The sequence below is a fragment of the Ornithodoros turicata genome, chromosome 5 (genome assembly GCF_037126465.1).
Source record: "Ornithodoros turicata isolate Travis chromosome 5, ASM3712646v1, whole genome shotgun sequence".
NCBI classification, from domain to species: Eukaryota; Metazoa; Arthropoda; class Arachnida; order Ixodida; family Argasidae; genus Ornithodoros; species Ornithodoros turicata.
This window is the reverse complement of record NC_088205.1, coordinates 39,261,552-39,280,559: the sequence shown is the minus strand read 5'-3', so window position 1 is coordinate 39,280,559 and position 19,008 is coordinate 39,261,552. Positions and strand designations below refer to the sequence as shown.

General features: G+C 42.6%; 2 protein-coding genes across 4 annotated transcripts in view; both read right to left on the bottom strand.

Annotated features, from left to right (window-relative positions):
• The window catches only part of LOC135394390 (transient-receptor-potential-like protein), a 270,798-nt gene that overhangs the window by 166,193 nt on the left and 85,597 nt on the right, over positions 1-19,008 (bottom strand). The window lies entirely within an intron of this gene.
• LOC135394389 (uncharacterized) lies at positions 109-8,905 on the bottom strand. Of its 3 annotated transcripts, none has more exons than XM_064625118.1 (4): positions 7,907-8,905; positions 7,287-7,497; positions 4,096-4,148; positions 109-3,899 (listed from the first exon to the last, which is right to left on the bottom strand). In XM_064625118.1, exon 4 carries the CDS (start codon positions 3,743-3,745, stop codon positions 251-253), a length of 3,495 nt encoding a protein of 1,164 aa, XP_064481188.1. In that variant the 5' UTR covers positions 3,746-3,899; positions 4,096-4,148; positions 7,287-7,497; positions 7,907-8,905; the 3' UTR covers positions 109-250. The 3 variants fall into 3 exon arrangements, with proteins under 3 accessions (XP_064481188.1, XP_064481186.1, XP_064481185.1); XM_064625116.1 differs by having other exon boundaries at positions 109-4,148; positions 7,907-8,188; positions 8,522-8,905; XM_064625115.1 differs by having other exon boundaries at positions 109-4,148.

Genomic DNA, 19,008 nt, shown 5'->3' with positions numbered 1-19,008 from the left:
TCGCTCCGAGAGTGCACTCAGAGATTTTCGTCAACGAACTTCACGCTGAACGACAAGCTGGTACCCGTCCTTGTACGGAAGCAATTCCCAAGAAAGACAGACAACATGTCATGTTGCAGTGTACTTTGACACAATAAAATTGTATTTATTTCCATGTCGTTACAGGCACAATCTTATATATATATATATATATATAAAACAGCATTACAACAACAACAGCCAGGTAGGGCAACATATGCATAAAAACTGTCTACATCTTTCCATTGGATGCGTACCCAAAGGGTAACGTGTGGATACCATCCTCACAAATGAAACGCTTTGTGTCTAGGGGATTTAAAGCTACTTTCGTAACACATACACTTTTATTTATATTTTCCTTGCGCACAATGAGGTTCTGACAAACTTTGTACACTTCACCAAGCTTAAGAGAGTCTATGTACATTGAATAATGCAACTTCTGGGCTTCACATTGTTTCACCCCCTTAGCACGATTGTATCGTCTTTTACTATGGAGGTCTAGTGCATAGAGCTTTGGTTTCAGGCAACAGAACCCTAGGATGTGGTCGTGGGGCATTTCGTTCTTAAATTTTCCTAGCACCATCTTGTTTTTCGTAGAATACATCGAGTCATCACAAGAATGACCAGATGTATCAAGGTGGGTATCGGCGAGCTCCGCAAGGGCCTTCTCATCGCTCAGCATCACGATATAAGAATCTGTGTCCATATACAAGAGCCTTGTGTCCGGGGCTACCCGAAGCAAGTTGTTATAATAAAAGTCATACATCATGACTTTAGACAGCTCGAGAATAGTGAACCCCAGGTACAGAGGCTGTCGCATACGGACTATCGATTGAGCGAACTGAAACAAGACTACGTTAGAGCTTAGAGCCCTGAATTGTTTGAGGTTCGGTTTACGCAAGAATCTCAACACTTGCTCCTCGGAAGTTGCTAAGCGACAGTCGACGAACTTTCGTACATTCATACATGTTTTCCCATATACGGAGTTAATTAAACTCTTGTACAGGTTACGTTCGAAGGTATTGGTTGCCTGCTTGCGTAGTTCATGATGGAAGTCAACATAGGATCGCAGGAATGGTTTTTGTTTGAACCTGAGCACCCGGTGAATTTTCTCGAGCCGAAGACCCAACTGTAGGTACAACTTTAGACTGCGATAATGAAGAAAATACTTCTTCTTGTCAAGCAGTGTAAGGAGTAATTTCGGTTCTATATCATGCTGTGGGAGGTTAAATTTTTTCATCAGGTCTTTCTGATAATCCGAAAGCAACTCATACGGGACGCTCATTTTTTCGGGCGCGAGCGCTAAATCTTTATGTCGTTCGTGGAGCTCTTGTACGTAGGCCAGGTCTACCTCTAAAAAATAACCAACGTCTGCATAATCTGCAACAAGGGTTACATCTAAACCTGCAACCTCTTCGGGTGACAGCCATTCAAAGTCTCCGAATGGGAGTGGTTCACGCATCACTGTGCCATAGAGTCCATTTATGTCCATGTAATGAATTATGGTCTTTGGTTTTTCGGGATCGTACTGATCTGTCCCTGGGACATTTGCAGTGGCCATTCGCGTTGAACACTGGGTCATACCACCACGCAGGCCCCGTTCAATTAACAGATAGGCATCGGGATCGTGGATTAAATCCAGATTAATCCGGCTCATTTTTAGTGCGCAAGACATGCTTAGTCCCGGGAGTGACACGAAATGAAGTGGTTCAATTTTGTGCGTCTCCAACGCCCATATTCGGAAGTTTTGAAACACGTCTGCCAGAAGCAATGCGTCCGTCAGAAGGTACAAATCCGAGTACTCGCCCAGGCTCTTCAGTTGAAATTTTTCAAACACATTTTGCGCATGGCGGTAATCTTCCTCGCTCACTTCTGATCCGTTCAGTTGGTTAAAGAACTGGTCACGTGATGGCAAACAGGGCTCGTCGTAACGTTCAAAAGAGGTAACGTAGTTATAACAGAAAACCCCTTTACGTACAACCAACCTGAAGTAGTCCTCCTCTGCGAAAAACTGACGCAGACACCTGAAGTTAGATTCACCTTTGTCACATAGATTTTTCGTCAGTGTGTCGAGACTAGCATTGAGGAAGCTTAACGAGTCTATGAAGCGGAACACACCAATGTCTATAGCCTTAAACTTTTGACAACTGGAGGCTATCACTCTGATGTCTGTCTTCCGAAGCAGGTGCAGATGAGCTACTATGAATCCGAGGTCATAATTGGCATTATGTGCAATGATGGGCACTTTCCGTGGTATCCGCAGTTTCAGATTACATCCCTGACACAATGATTGGCGAAATTCTCCACTTACGTGATCATGGTCTCGCACTTTCTGCTTCTTAGTGAATGGTTCTTTACAGATGTTACAGTGAGTGGCTTCAGAATGTTCGAGTTCGTCTCCTGGGGTCATTTGCAAGGGCACAGTCTCGTGCAACATCGCATACAGCTCATCATGCAAATTACGCAATAGTTCCATGAAAACGGAAACGCAGTCTGCACCACGGTAAATATGTTTCTTCAAGACATACGAATCGCACGAGCGTATGACGAGGAGACAGAAGGATGAAGGGATGTGTTCCTCGTAGACATTCCCGCCTCCCGAACACGGTGATAGTACACTCTCAAAGTCGTATACACAGTAGAAGGGAACTTCCGACATCAAATGCTCTCCGGCAAACGACAGTGTCTCACCTTTCTTTGGAAAAATAGTCTTGCACACTTTTTGTTGTTTACACATTAGTAGATGATCGGCGAGTACACCCGGGGTGGTGAAACCCATCGTACACCGTTTGCAGTGAAAATAACCAGGTGGTGTGAACAAAGCATTGAAATTAGTAATGAGTACAAAATGGAAGTCAATCAGCAGTAGGTCGACATGCTTCTTGCACTGGTCGTCAACAACCTTAATCGGGTAAACATATTTTTCATCTTTGTCATAACCGTACACGTTAATGCTCACATCGTTCTGCTTCTCAAACATTTCTACATCTTTCGGGAACACTACAGGAAACGTCTCTGGAAATACATATTGAGACAGGTATGACCTGTAGGATGAAGCTCTGCGTCTGTAAGAACCCTTTGCAGGATGTAGACCGGCAAGTACGCAAAATGCGAAACACATGTTCTGTTCACTATCCTCGTGAAGGTCGACATTCAGAAGACACCGACACTTTTTTTTCAATTCGTTTGGCAATTCAAAGTCGGTACAACCAATGAGCTGTGGTGCGAGACGACCGACATGAAGAATGCAGGCGTGAATTCGAAATAAGAAAAATCCCGACCCTTGCATTTCAAGCTTTTCTAAATTGTTGGTGACTTCAGTGCCTACTTCAATGACAGCACGTTCTACGTCTCGTTCCGACCACAGCGTATGCACACTCGAAGGAATAAATTGAGTGACAAATATGATCTCATCCTCAGGCGTATGTCGACCGAGTTCCGCCTTCAGCAAAACATAAAAGCGTAACGGAAATCCGAAATGTCGAAGTACACCGGCAAGGTAGCGTCCGTTTTCATGAAAGAATGTGCTGACATCCTGCCCGTCGTCGTCTCTGTCATGTAGATGAAGCTCATAGCGGTTGGTATAGTTGCGGAGCGTACAGAGTGTCTCACAAAATGGGATACAGGGTGTTGCAAGGTTATGAACGTTAGCCAGATGAACTTGAAGTCCCAGCGCTGTTGTGTAGTGCTGCCGATCGGCCGGAGGACAAAGGTGGCATGTCACCATTTCTTTTTATTTTTTTACTCGGATTGACCGAACACGATGTCTGGCGAAAGAAGACGTTTCCCCTCTTTTCCAACTCGCTCTTTCTTCTCCATCCAGAGCCCGCTCGTGTTCCTCATGTCTTCGATGTCTTGAGTGCTTAGTTTATGAAACCGAGCTGGAAGGAACACCTTTACGTGCTCGTGATCCTTCATAATTTCTACGTAGACCGCCTCGCCATACCTCGTTTCAATTTTGTTAACATCAACCACATCATACTTGATGTTTTTAGGAATTGTCGCCATTTTTTGAAACTCTCCACATTTCTTTAACTTGTCAAGTTTATGCAAGATCGACGAAGACATGATGCTTACTTGTACACTGATGCAATGATGACGACGATGATCCTTCGGACACGTTGGACCGACTGAAAACAAAAGGAGCACATGTTAGAACACTGCAAAATATTTCATCATTCTGAACACCATACCTCCTCAGAAGGAGGTTCGAGAGTGAAGGAGCTGAGCGTCAGACAGTTCTTATATAAGAAGTTGCCAGCATGGCAACCTTGAGGAGTCTTCTTTTTTTTTACATCGTCAACTCTGCAGTCGAACCTACCTTTGCAGTTTGCTTTTTTTCCCTGCAGTTTGCAAGCACGGACTTGTTTATCTAACGAAACGTATCTTGACCAGACTTCATTCCCTTGCACGAAATGACAGTGATAGCACCTTTTAGGTTCGTGACGCCTGCCTCGGTGTCAATTTCAGGGGCTAGTCAAAGTGGGAAATCCACCTTCGTGGCACGACTAATTAAACACAGAGCTGTCCTCTTTGACAAACCGTTCAAGCAAATATGGTATATCTATCTTTATAAGCAGCCGGTATTCGATACTCTTCCTGAAGTAAATTTCAGTCAAGACATCCCTGCAGATCCGGAGAATTATAGCCACTCATTATTTATATTTGACGACTGTTTAGCCGACCGACAAAGACTCAAAGAAATCTGCAAATTTTATATCGCTGGGTGTCACCACCTGTCAATCACGGCTGTGTTCATCTCGCAATACCTGTTCGTCAACGACCCTTTGTACCGCACAATACAATTCAATAGCACGGCTCTCGTTTTATTTCGTTCACCACGCACTACAGACCAGCTGCGTATGCTGTCCAGGCAGATTTTCGGGCGAAATGATTTGTTGCCCACGATATATAAAGATGCCTGTCAGAAACCATACTCATACTTAGTTATCGACTTGTCTCAACAGAGCAACGATCACTATAAGGTGTGGACCAACATTTTCCCGGATGATCACAGACAGATCGTATACAGGTCATGAAAAGGCTTAACAAACACATTCGTTTCCTTCGTATGATCGCTGAAGCAAAGACAGGGGAAGATCGTTACAACCTGATTCAACATGCCAGCAGGGAACAGCTACGAACAATCAGGGAGATTTGTATGAACCTCTGCAAAGGAAACATCGACGTACCGGCGAAAGTTAAAAAGCAATTGCAGCCTTTTGCAACACCCATTAGGACACTGGCTTCCAGGCAAGACCGTGCAGATGTGAAGAAAATTAAACGGATTCTTCATCAGTCCGGCGGGTTTTTGCAATTTTTGTTGCCCCCCTTGTTAGGTCTCGTTTCAAGTTTAGCGGGCAAAAGCATCGCAAAAGCAATCGGCATTTAAATAATGCAGAAATACGAGCTTGTTCCCTATCGGGAAAGCACTATTCCGTCGATATTGAATAAACAGGAGCCTGATGATATCAAGGCCAAGGAGATCATCCAGTACTTGCACAAGCTATTGCATCCTCCCGCGAACACATTAAGACAGCCTAGTGCAGCAGGTGAGGAGACAAATCATGTGGCATCGACAAGAGAGCAGACACAGATTCAAGCGGACGAGGAGGAAGATGCCATCGTTAATTTTATGAGCAGCGGCTACAAGATGAGAGCAAGCCAATTACTGCGTTTACTAAAACCCGTGCTCGGCTGGAATAGTAAAACGTTTGAGCTCATTGTCAATGGTGAACAAATACCAAATACCAACGTTGTAGACCTTGTTTATTATTTGGTCACAAGAGCGCGAAATGTGTGGCGACCCGCGTATCTCGAGAGGATCCTACCACTATTGGTCAAGCTAAATATACCGACACTTATCGTACATCCATCTCGACTTGAAAAGGAGACTGCAGAGCCATCAGCCGGTAGTCCTACGTTTACACCTGAGACACCTCGTCGACGCATTTCTCCGGTTATCACAAGAGCGGCTAAGAGACTTCGAGAATGGAACCGGTATTGAGCACGTTGGAAACGCAACAGGAACACTGTGGTTACCTTCGGGACGAAAACATTCTGGCGCATTTTCCCGCACGACACAGGAAGAAGGCCCTCGCCATTCTGCAGATGCTAAAGACCGTATTTGCGATAGATGAAGAGGGAAGGATTATCTGTCATTCTCGCGTTGTTCCAAGTAGTTCCGTCATCGAGCTTATAAAATACGAACTGCACAATCGATCGCCCTCTTGGTACAAAGGTGACGTGGCAGCCGTTATAAATGCCTACTTGTCATTCGACGGACTTCGTGTTCGTGGAAGAAAATTGTGCTAATGGCTGCTTACGTGGACGTATACCATCCTGGTGCTCTAGGTGGTGTTCAACGACTCGCACGAGCGATCGGTGAAAAGCCGGCGAAGGTTGCCAAGTTCCTGGAAACCAGTGATGTGTACTCTCTCTTCAGAGAACTTAAGCGACCACGTCAGTTCCGGAAGACCATCGTTTTGGGTGCGAAGGATATATTCCAAATAGATTTGAAAGACCTTCAGAAACTGTCGAGATACAACAAGGGTTTTCGCTATCTTTTGTTTTGTATCGACGCATTTTCTCGTATGCTTGCTGTAGTGCCTGTGCAGAATAAACGAGCAGCGGAAATTATACGTGGACTGAGACTCGCTTTTAGACGTATTGGGACTCCGAGACTGATTCATTCAGACAGAGGTACAGAGTTCACCAATAAGTCAGTCGGAGCATTTTTAAAATCAAAAGGGATATCTCTCTTCCACACTAATTCAAATACGAAAGCAAGTATTGCAGAACGATCTATTCGAAGTCTTATGACGCCACTTTATCGTGCTTTTGAATATCAGGGACATAAATCGTACTTGAAAATTTTACAGCCTCTGGTCAAAGCATATAATCATCGTGTTCATAGAACTCTGTCGGCACGACCTGTGGATGTCAACAAAGAAAATGAACATTTATTTAGACAAAAGCTCTATCCTACTCCGAGCAAACCCCCAGAGAAGCCACGTTTTCGCGTTGGCCAGCTTGTCAGAATAGCAAAGTCTAGACACCAGTTAGTCAAAAGTTATCTTGGTTCGTTTACGCGTGAAATTTTTGTGGTGAGAGCAGTCAAGATTGGTTACCCGAATACCTATCTCTTACGTGACCAGCAGGAAGAACCTATTGAAGGTCAATTTTATGCAAGCGAATTAACACGTGTGCAGCCTGGAAAGGGCCACCGCATTATAAAAAGACGCGTTCGGAATGGAAAGGTGCAGTACCTGTTGCAACCTTCTGGAAGTCGTAGAAGGACTTGGGTTCCGGAGAACTACCTGCCACCACCGACGACGAAATGACTGGCGATCACTGGTCCGATGTCGAACAGCCAGCCAACGCTGGCGATTCCTGGTCCCAATCGGGTGATGATGTGTGCGGCATGCGGGACGTTACCCAGGATCATCAACTCCAAGGAAAATGTCGCCGTCCTCATACCTGTTGGAATGACGTGTTAGAATGCGGTTCATCGAAGTCAACGGACGACACAGTGCTCGTCGCAGCATTTAAGATAACCAGAGACATTTTCCTGTTCCAGTCCCTGCCTCTGAACCTTCCCGCGAAAAAGACTGTGTGGGAGTCTTCAAAAACAATGTATGCCAGGGTGCACAGGAAGTGTGAGCACCTATCCGACCACCCGTTCGACCTGGTCTCCGAATGGGGAAAACAGATGAGCTCAATATTCAGCTATTACGGTGATCGTGACGTCGACGTAATGAAACTGGTGGCCGAAAGTCTATGTATCATGTACTACGCAATGAAGACTGGCTACCATTACCTGGCTGTGTACATAAACGACATGACAATTGACCTGTTGCAAAATAGGTTGTCACCCAAAGACGCTTACCAATAAATATTGAAATCCATGACGAGTTGTCTCATTTTACTGTAGGTCGTCATGGTAAATAGATGTCCGGAGATGTTCTGCTACACCTTGTCCTTTCTGAGTGCTGTTTCCCTGTTCGTTTTCGTAGCTACAACAGAATTTACAAAACCAACACTGAAACAGGGAAAATGCACTACCGTGACTCAGATTGACCATAACATCTACGTCCACCGATGTCCAGCTGCAGTAACTGCCGTACGCCTTTGGCTCAGCAATGGTCATCCGACGAGATACGGAGTAAATCTGTCGCAAAATGATACACGTCAACTATGGCATTGCTTGAAAGAAGCAAATGTCGCGCACAATTATTATAACTTCGAGTGCTCGAAGCTATGTGAAATAAGCTTCGAACCCAGGCAAGTAATAGAACGATGTCCCGGCAATGTGTACAATATTGCAAGACTCATTGGGAATGGAAAGCACAGCGGTTACGGTATCACTCTTTCGAAATCGGCTACCATGTCTCTGCTGTCTCATCTGAGCGAAACAATAAAAAGAATTTAAAACAAATACATGCCCGCATTTCATTTAGCTATAAGATACACTGTAACACAAGAAATGGTTTGAAATACTCACATCACTTGGCTCTTACGTGGCACACTCACTGCTGGAAGCTCGTACGTGGCAGACAGCGTATACCACCAGTCGAAAATTCATCTTGCGAGGGCGATAACGGTTTCTTTTTTGTGTGTGTGTGTGGTTGGTGTTCCCAAAGAGCGTTTGGAAAAAGCCAGACGGGTGTTTCGCGGTTGTGTTATCATACCAAAAGAAGAAGAAAAAAGAGCGCGTCGGCAAGAGGTATCGCATTTCACATGCTGCTCCTGCGAAAGGAGAAGCTGTCCACGATGCATTCACGTGATCCTTCCTTCCCTTGAAATAAAACAAAAATGAAGGGTCTTATAAGCTAGCTGTCGACGACTGAGACCGATCAGACCTTCATCGACGACGCAACTTTGAAAGGATGTGAGTATACCTCTTGTCTTTATGCCTTTTTTTTTTTTGTTATTTTTATTTCGAAACCATCACAGCTGGTAACCGCAATACGTAGTCATGCAATGCTTCTCGATTCGTTGTATGCTGTTGTCGCAATGCGCAACACAAGTTTGGAAATGTGCGTGTATAGAACACCTCTATTTTATTGTGATTGTTGTCACTGGGTTATTTACTTCCAAACGTCGTACTCCTATGCAAATGCATGACACAGTAACAGAGACATATCGGAAAGTGGAAAACGTTAACCGATTCTTTGATAATGCTGCTTGTTGTTGTTGCGTGACACCTGATCGAGATTTGAGTCATCGTAGACTTTGTCCTGATTGAGAAGAGCATTCACAGGATGTTTCGTTTTCCCTTTGTTTTTGCAGATTGCTTCTGTACAAGGATGAAGTCAAGCAAGACTCTAGTAATTTGTAACATATCTTTCGTTAGTTGAATAAAAGAGTAGTAAAATAATGTGCTGAAATAAAAAAGGAATATATACAGTGTTGTCTGGTCTCTGATGTACATCATTATTTGAGTGTACTTATCAAATGGGGGGGAAAAATCATGCTGTGACGCGGCATTTATTTTTTTGTCAAATGAAACCGTAAGTACAGACGGTCAAAAGCTTGAAACTAGAGGGACATCTGGTAACCATTCAAAAACCTGCGTTGACGTTGTCACAGCGAAACTAGCGTGCTGCGGTTTGAAACCGAAATTACAGTCGGTCAATAGCTTGAAACCAGAGGGCATCTGGCAACACGTAGGAATTCGAAACTGAAACCAGAACTACACGTGGAGCAACCAAGCTTGGCGTCCATTCATTTAAAACCGAAACCGAAACTACAGACGGCCAAAGCTTGAAAACTAGAGGGCGCTTGGTGGGAACCGAAACTACCTGGCGCTCTGACGCGGCAACCAAACCAGGTGACGGACTGACGTCAACCCGATCGGAAAAATACTATTAAATGTCATCAGATGTTATTGCCTGTTATTAAATGTCATTTGTGTGTTATTACATGTCACTTGCGTGTTATTACATGTCATTTGCGTGTTATTACATGTCATTGCGTGTTATTAAATGTCATTAAACGTGCATCCAGGTGCCCATCAAACACTATCGACACGTGAGTTCCCATTGTTTACCCGAGTTAACCGTTACCTTATCCTGGCGGCGCATGTTATTGAAACCTGGGAACCCATTGTTCACACTATCGATACATGATTTCCATTGTTTTCTGATATATCTTATCGTGCGTGTGCGTGTCGCATGTAACCTGAGCGGCCCATTGTTACCAAATGCAATATCTATCACTACTCCATACTTTAATTTTATAAGTCTTTAGCTCATAATGTTGTAAAACGCAAATTCCACAATGTAAGGTTTTAATTGCAAAAGCAAAATATTATTCATTTATATGAATTCCATCACTCTGTACCCCGTACTTAGTGCTTGATGTTTCCCACGCACTCCGGCGTCCGGTTCGGCCTTGGGCGTTCGGGAATGACCCACTTGGTTGGCGCGTCTTTGTTACCGGCCGAAGTAATCCCTTGAACCACTTGCACTGTGGATACTACAGCATGTTCAAGATGGCGGACCGGCTTACTGGATTTAGTTCAGATTGGAAAGGGGAAATTCACGTGACAAACCTAGTTATGTTAACGAATTAGGTGTTTGGTTTTGGTTTCACGGTTTTGATTTTATTGGACCCTGCATATAGTGGGCAGTGGTCAATTTAGCACTTTATAAGCGGGAGCGAGCTATTTTCGGACAGCTCGAGCGGGGACACTTGCTACAGGAAGGTCTGGGACCTGGTATCAGCGTCCAAATCCGCCGGGTTGCTGTTCCGTAAGATTTTGTCTTGATTTACATTGCCTTGTACATAGTGTACATTAATTAAACACTGTTGCTGTTGAGTACTTCGCTCGTCGGACGTCTTTCTTGGGATCAACCTCGGCTCCTAGAACGCATCACGAACTTCTCCGTGGGAGAGAAACTTTACTCACAATAAAGATCATTTTCTTCTTTAAATTTTCAAAGTCAAAACTGCACGCTATTTCTTGCATTTTTTTAAAGGTATAGATTAAAGAGTTGTGCATATACTCACACATACTATACAAGATATTTGATTGTGGCTGAATTGCTAAAATTTATCGATTCACATTCAGGAGAAGTGGTGACTACCACACATCAGTGAGAGTTTAATTACAATTTGAACAGGCGTTGCGATTTATGATCAGTGTTGTAGAATGTGTAATTTCACAATACGCAAGTTTTAACTTGCTCACCTTGCGAGCACTCTTTCACGATGTCAGTGAAGTTAATCGAATTGATATTTTCCGTATACACTATAGCATAATGCGAATTCTTTATGTCGTGGATATTAAAAGTTACGAATATTTTCCGAACGAAATTTACTTAAAACTCGAAGACGTTTCGGCAAGACGCCGGGCCGCGTTTCCCCAATGCCGTACCCGAAACGGAACGCGATTCTGCGCCCGACGCCTTAACACGGTACCGCACGCGAGCGTGTTGCTTTTTCCGGAAACGGGTTCGTCGACGCGGGTGACCCTTTCTTCTAGTTTTAAGTAAATAGTAAGTATGCATAACGCTCATCTTCATTGTATATTGGTTAAGCACTTCTGATGGCGGTTGTGTGATCCGCTTCTCCCAAAATCTGACTGTCACTTGGAAATTATTTCATATACGTTTGTGTGCTGTGTGTTACGAAGACTATGTGATTAGAAATGTAGACTTGGCCTGCACGTCATGCTCGTAAAATCTTTCGTTTGCATTGTGGCATCTGATAATAGATTCGCTTTTCGCGAAGGCTTCGTATTATCTCCCAGGCACTGAACCCGAATGCGATTGTAAAAGTCGATGACACTGTGTCGCGAACGCTTTGACTTATCCCGCCGCAATCAGTTATCTTGCCTTATTTCCCGTTTTGCCCTACCTTGGACAGCTCATTTTTCCTATTCAGTCATAGAAGGTGGTGGTGGTGGTGGTGGTGGTGAAAGGGCTTGCCGTTGTCGGCCTCACGTATAGAAGTGGTGGTGGTGGTGGTGATAGGGCTTGCCGTTGTCGGCCTCACGTATGTGGGCAACGTCACGACTCACGCCCTGGGGGAATGTGCGTCCTGGGCCGACTTCTAAGGGAACTGTGCTGACATATGTCTGAAAGCGTATGAGGAAAACCCAGGAAAAACCCCAGACAGCACAGCCGGCACCGGGATTCGAACCCGGGTACCTCCCACTCCGAGTACCTCCGAGTACCTCACGTATAGAAGGTGGTGGTGGTGGTGAAAGGGCTTGCCGTTGTCGGCCTCACATGTGTGGGCAACGTCACGACTGACGCCCTGCGGAAATGTGCGTCCTGGGCCGACTTCTAGGGGAACTGTGCCGACATATGTCTGAAAGCGTCTGAGGAAAACCCAGGAAAAACCCCAGACAGCACAGCCGGCACCGGGATTCGAACTCGGGTACCTCCCAGTCTCGACGTGACATGGCTATCACGCTAACCACTGAGCCACGGGAGCTGGTCACGTATAGAAACGGACAACTGTGTTGACAAAAATATTTATTCCGCACTCCAATCGGGTTGCTTGTCAAAGACGCCTTTTCTTCTTCTTTTACTATGTCTGGGCTAGTGCAACTGATTGAGAAATATACATGCACTGTGGAATTTAATTCATGAAATATGATAAGTTTTCACATGAGATTAGTGATCCCTTTTTGTAATCATAGACTGATGTATCATGTCTCTAAATTTCAATGACCGATCCTTCTCCGGCAATTCTATCGTTCGGATGTTGAACTTCTACAGAGTGTAGTCGAGTAAAACCTATTTGGTGGTCAGGTCTCATTCCATATGAGAATTCTTACACAAATTGTGGAATATTCGTTTCCTTAGCGATCTTCAATCTAATCATAAGCTGTTTTCGTTACGATGCGTAGAATTCATTATAATGATGACAAAGATTACATTTATTGTTTCAGTTATACACATGTTTATTTCGATAAATTACAGTTCTATTTCAAACTCTGAAGTTTTCGTTTGTTGTCTTCATTGATGAATTCCGAAGACATTAAATAGTTTATTATTGGGCCCTTGAATCCAGCGTTGATTAACGCAGGCGCTATGTTGTCGCCGTGTTTGTATTGCTTCAACAACTTGCGCTTTGTCGCGATGAATTTGCACAGTCTCTTATTGATGTTTCCTTTCTTTGTATGAAGATTCTTGAATGGCGTACAAGAGAGTATTAGATGAAAATCGTCTGGTGGTCCACCGCAATTGATATGTTTGTTGAGTTTCAACAGGTGATAATACATCAGACTTTGCACGACAATATTGAACTTCTGTTGATTCGACATCACTGACTGGTAGAAGAAAACAATTGCGTTGCCGTGGTAGTGGAACATGTTACGTGATAAGATTTTATGTACTTTCCATCTCAGATATGTGTAATTTCAACAAATCCGTAATGAATCGTGCGATATAGACGGCTTCTATATGATAATTTGATCCGACTGCTTTCTTGATGAACGCAATGCCCATTGCAATGATTACAATTACATCTGGTCTAGTGTATTTCAATTCTCCGTTGGCAAACCTCAAAAACTCCGCCATCAATCCCAGTGGCCATTCCGACGTTGGTGTGCAGATATTTTTATAAGTATTGTAGATTCGGCATATAAATTCTTGCACCTTCAGTTCTGTAGTTTGTACCATTTCTCCGAATACGACCATGTCTAGGACGTATCGAAATGCAGCGATAATGAAATCGTTTCGCGGCTCCTCCTTTTCGAAGCAGTTTTTTATCACATCTTCCCATGACTTATGGTATCGAGTACAAAATCTGTCCATCTTTTCAATGTAGAGCAATTGTCTCTTCTGTTTTCAAGTGCACATCTACACTTAATTAAAAGCATATCTATGTTTATATTATTGATTAAAATTTTACTATCTGGTTTAGAATGCTATAACCTCCACCTGTCGTGAGAATTATTGTTTTGATTTTGTTTCAAGTATTCACTCGACTGATATTCTGTGAGTTGTGAACTTACTGCTCGAAATAATTATTGTCTTGTTTTTGTTTCAATTGTTCACTCGATTGACATAAGTAAGTACCTCTAAGATGGGAATGCCTCATAACTCTGAGTTGCATTTCACATTTGATATTTCTGTGTGGTTCATTAGATTAGAAATTTCTGTTGCAAGATATTACAAAAATTGATTAAATTAAATTTGTTTCTCGTTTTTGATTGAGTATCGTTGCTACCAATTAATAATTTGAACTTTCTCTACATGTTCAATAACAATATCGCATCTCTACGAAAGATTCCCGTTTCAGGGAAAGGATGCGAAAAGATAGTGACCCCCGCGAGTGATATCGACATCTATTTGCGCAGCACAATAAAATATATCGCCTTTGAACTCTTTTATCTGACGTCTAGAGCGGCCCGTTTGCTGGACGAAGTAATATAGCCCCTAACCCTTTGAGTGATAAAGCATGCGCTGTGCTATGGTCACATCGATAGAGACATAAAGTCTCCTGGCTTTGAGGAAAAGAGTAAAAACAGTTCATATTTCCTGCGTCTTGGATACCTCCATCAAGGTTCGTAGTGTTTGTTATAATGAAAATTGTATATTGGTCGATTTTATGATGGTTCAATGATAGATTATTTTCCTCTGTTGTTGTTTACGTGTCGCCGCGTGTTCCTCTGTTCTTCAGCGTTAAGTCTGTGCTATATTGTAATATTTCGCCTTTTGATAGATTGATTAGCTATTATTTCTCTATGTGTTGGATGCTGCGCAGGTTTGGCTCTCTATTAATTGTAGCTGTTGATTGTGGTGTTTCTCGTTATTTCCTTACGTCTATGCTGTTCACTTAATAAGAAATTAAAAGTTGAGTAATGTTGGAATATGAAACTGAGATTCCCTATTGCGCTCGAAATGTTATGACAGATATTCACGCTATTGCAATGATCGTTCTCACGTATAGGAATATTAGACTTTTTATAATACAACTTGTAATTTGATTGCCAATCGTATTGATTAAGAATATCTTCTTTGTAGTGGTATAGATTTTATTTCCTACTGTCGTTCGTGTTCCGCGGTCTTCCATACATCTATCGGCACCTGTCTTCACATTTCAACGAAATGTTATCAATAAAATAAACATATATATGCTTTTAATTAAGTGTAGATGTGCACTTGAAAACAGAAGAGACAATTGCTCTACATTGAAAAGATGTCTATTTTCTGAATGAGTTTTATTTTTTCTTCTGATTTTCTGAATGATAGATTACTATGTTGTTTTGATTAAGAATAACTTCTTTGTAGAGGTATAGATTTTATTTCCTCTTGTGATCGTGTCCCATAGTCTTCCAGGGTCTCTGCTGTTCACAGTTAATTACATACAACTATCAGAACTTCCAGCTATTGCACTGATGGTTCTCACGTATAGGAATATTAGACTTTTTACAACACAACTTTTAATTTTGTTTATAGTCATATTGATTAAGAATATCTTCTTTGATTAAATGTGGTGATCGTTTTCTCGTTTTGATATGGTGTAGCTATTATTTCCCTACATGTTGGATAATACGTCAGTTAGGTTCTCTATTAATGTTATGTGTTGATTCGAATTATTTCCTTATGTCTGCACTATTCACTTCATAAGAAACTGATTATTTGTGTCATGTTGGAATATTAAACTTAGCATATTGTGGTCGAAATTACTTACACCTATCAGATTCTCACATCTCAGACTTTTTATAATACAACTTGTAATTTTGTTTGTAATCATATTGATTAAGAATATCTTCTTTGATTAAATGTAGTGTCCGTTCTGATTTATTGAAAACTTGTGTGATTACAGTTAATAAAAAATATTGTGTTTGATTTGTGATACCTTTGTGATATGTTTTAGTCCTGCTACTCAATGCCCTCTATCATTATCAATACACTGCTTATCGTTAAGATGCGCGACACCTGAGCTTCCTAATGCTCGGCTAAAACATAATTTGTAACATTCACCGTGTAACAACGGGAGTTAGTCGCGCCGTGCACGTGTCATCTTTCATCTCAAGTCATGGGGGAGGACTCAGCCTGCGATGTTTGTAGACCAGAATCGACCAGAATCGAACAAAAGGAACTTTGAACTTTCTTCAAGTTACTTTGACGAACTTAACCCCCCCCCACCCCCAAACAAAAGCAAAAGTGAAAGGATCGAGCTCCTCAAGAAGTTACTGGAGCTCAAAAGCAAAGAGCTATGCAAAAAGTTACTGAAAATAGCTAGGCCGAGTAGCCTAGTTACGCCCAACAACATGGAACACGTGAACAACTTGAGAATCCGTACTACATGTGTCATGATCGTTCTATACCTTCTTTAAGAAAATAGAAGGAATATTTGCGCACCTTTGCTAATACGAGGGCAACATTCAAACAATTTGGGAACCACTATTTAAGAAAAAAGGTGTAAGAAGGTGGTAACTTCCTTGGTTACCTCCTAAGCCAGCATAGCGTCTGATAAGGGGTGTAAAAAGGTGGTAAAAGAAATTATCATCCATCCCAATTACAACAAAAAGGTGTACGCCCCCCTCACTCACCGAATCAGAAGCGGTAACCCTATTATTCGTGGCAGAGAGTGAGGTAGCAGGTAGAACTTTGCAACCTCTTAGGCACAACATATGCGACAACTATTACCTCCTAAATGGTCTAATTGCTCCACCCTTTTTTCTGAGAGTGCAATATGGCACATGTAGTGTGACTCGTACCCTTGTCTTTAGGAGAAATAATAATGTATCAAGAAGATGCCTTTTCTTATGGCTTTCTTACTACGAAGGCCTCTGATTATGGATACCCGAAGTCCTTTTAAAAGAAAAACAACACAGCATACCAGATTGTATTCCTTTCAAGCAAACATCACAGCGCGATAAGTGCATAGTGTTGTAACCGAAGTGTGGGGTGGATTCTGAAAGTGGAAGATAGCTTGAGGTCAGGGTTACACTGAGAAAAGTACACCACACCATAAGACGCACATGTTATTGAATACAGACAAAATAGCTAAACTTACAGTTGTCAGCATGACATGACAAGATCCGTTTGAAAAATCTTGACCATCATCACTGGCTCTGAGGCAGAGAGTAGCACTTAGTAGTAGCAGAGAGTGGGCACTTCAGTGATACCTCCATCAAGGCATTGATTTCTTTACGCACGCTCTGGTAGTTGTCCAACATGACATTCTGAATATAAGATCATGATAGCTTTCATTCACTCATAATTTGAAACAAATTGACATATCATGCGTCGATCATATTACGCAAACGCATTAAAGCGGAATAATTTATTCCCTTCGGAAGTTTTTTTCTTTTTATTTAGAATGGCTATCAAAACGAACCTTGAGCTGAAGTCCTCCAGCATTCCATGTTTTGTAGGCACGCAGGAGTTGGAAAGCACAGCAGCAGCACGCAGTCGTCCTGAGAAATGGTCTCAGTTGTCTCGCGACGTAAACACCCAATTATCAATTATTATTATGAGAAATGGTTATATTTCGTTTGATGTCAAATACACAATACATACGATTCCACACTGTACTAAGCCATATTTTCAACAAAAAGTAGTCCATTACCCGAAAAGCAACGCAAAAACCACAATGGATCACTGAAATCGAAACTATGTGATGCTGCGCTGCTAAGTTTCGAGAGAAGCCTTCTAGAACGGTGTCATTCATGTTGAAAAGCATCTACGAGTAACGTTTATCAATGCGAGGAATACCACAAGAAGAAATAGCACTTACCCCTCGATGAATCGCTTAAACATGTCGGAATTACTCGAAAGTTTCGGGAGCACGGCCGGATACATTCGTTACTCACAGCGAGGGCGACGGGGACTCCGACAGTGCAAACACGGCTAGATGATCGAGGAACATCATTGGCCAGATTCGAAACTGTCGGTCACATGATTGCAACACTCGGCGCCTGACAGTCTGAGAAGAGAAATCCGTTGCCGCACCCCGGTCATGTGACTGATTATCGTGAAGTGATCAGATCAGCATCAGGGAGCGATTCTATATTTTGGTCACATGACCAAGATCAGTCCAGACCGGGAAATGATCAGAGCAGCATCGGGGAGCGATCCAATATTATTGTTTACATGACCAAAAGCAGACCAGACCGGGAAATGATCAGGGCATGCACCGTCGGGGGACGACCTTATCTTCTCTTGCGCTCTACCTCCTCAGTTCCCACACCACTGGAAACCAGTCGGGCACTATCGCCCGCTCAGGAGCCGAAGCCCCCACTGCGTTCCCATTCTTTTTCCGAGGGTTTGTGATGCCTGGGTGTGTATAGCATTGAATGTGTTCTGGCATACATTTATACTGAGTGAATCATTAGTTAGCGATACAACTTTCCTTTTTTGAGGTAAACCACTAAGCTAGACGCGTACTGATATGATTTATTGTGGTTCATAAATACGACTATAGTGAGCTCACCATAATACAACGAAGGAAAAGTACGAACACAACTCAAGTAAAAGTGTCCCATCTGCACCTCTTATCGAGAATAGCCCGGAAACGCACGTTCTTCCTGGATTAATCATCCCCAAACTCTTTGCAAGTTCAGCGAGGTATCAATAATGCATTAATCAAACCCATCGGCTCTTTCGCTACACTTAAGGGTACGCTTTCGTGGAAGAACTTCAATGGAGTAGCAGTGGTTAACATGATTGTTTCCAACGTTCCTATCCCTTTTTAATAGCCGCACATTTAATTAATATTTAGGAGTTCATTCAACCATTACTTTTCCATACTGCCGTCACCTCATCGTTCGCCTACTTCTACAAGGCCGAATGGAAACTGCGGACGCGAAACAACAGTTTTTTTTTCTTTTCTAAGGCATTGTGTTGTTCTGGGTCTTGAATGAATATTTTAAAATGCTCCCTGCTAGAAGGACGGAATTGTTCGTAACGACGTCGTTCCAGTTCCTATTCGTTGTTCTATCTCATTTTGTGCCATCATCATAGAATGGTTGATGTCCTTCTTCAGGTTAATTTCAGAAATGTAGGCTTAAAATCGAAT

What these genes read in the sequence shown, in the direction of transcription:
- LOC135394389 (XM_064625115.1), bottom strand. Translation starts at nt 3,745, where the DNA reads ATGGTGACATGCCACCTTTGTCCTCCGGCCGATCGGCAGCACTACACA.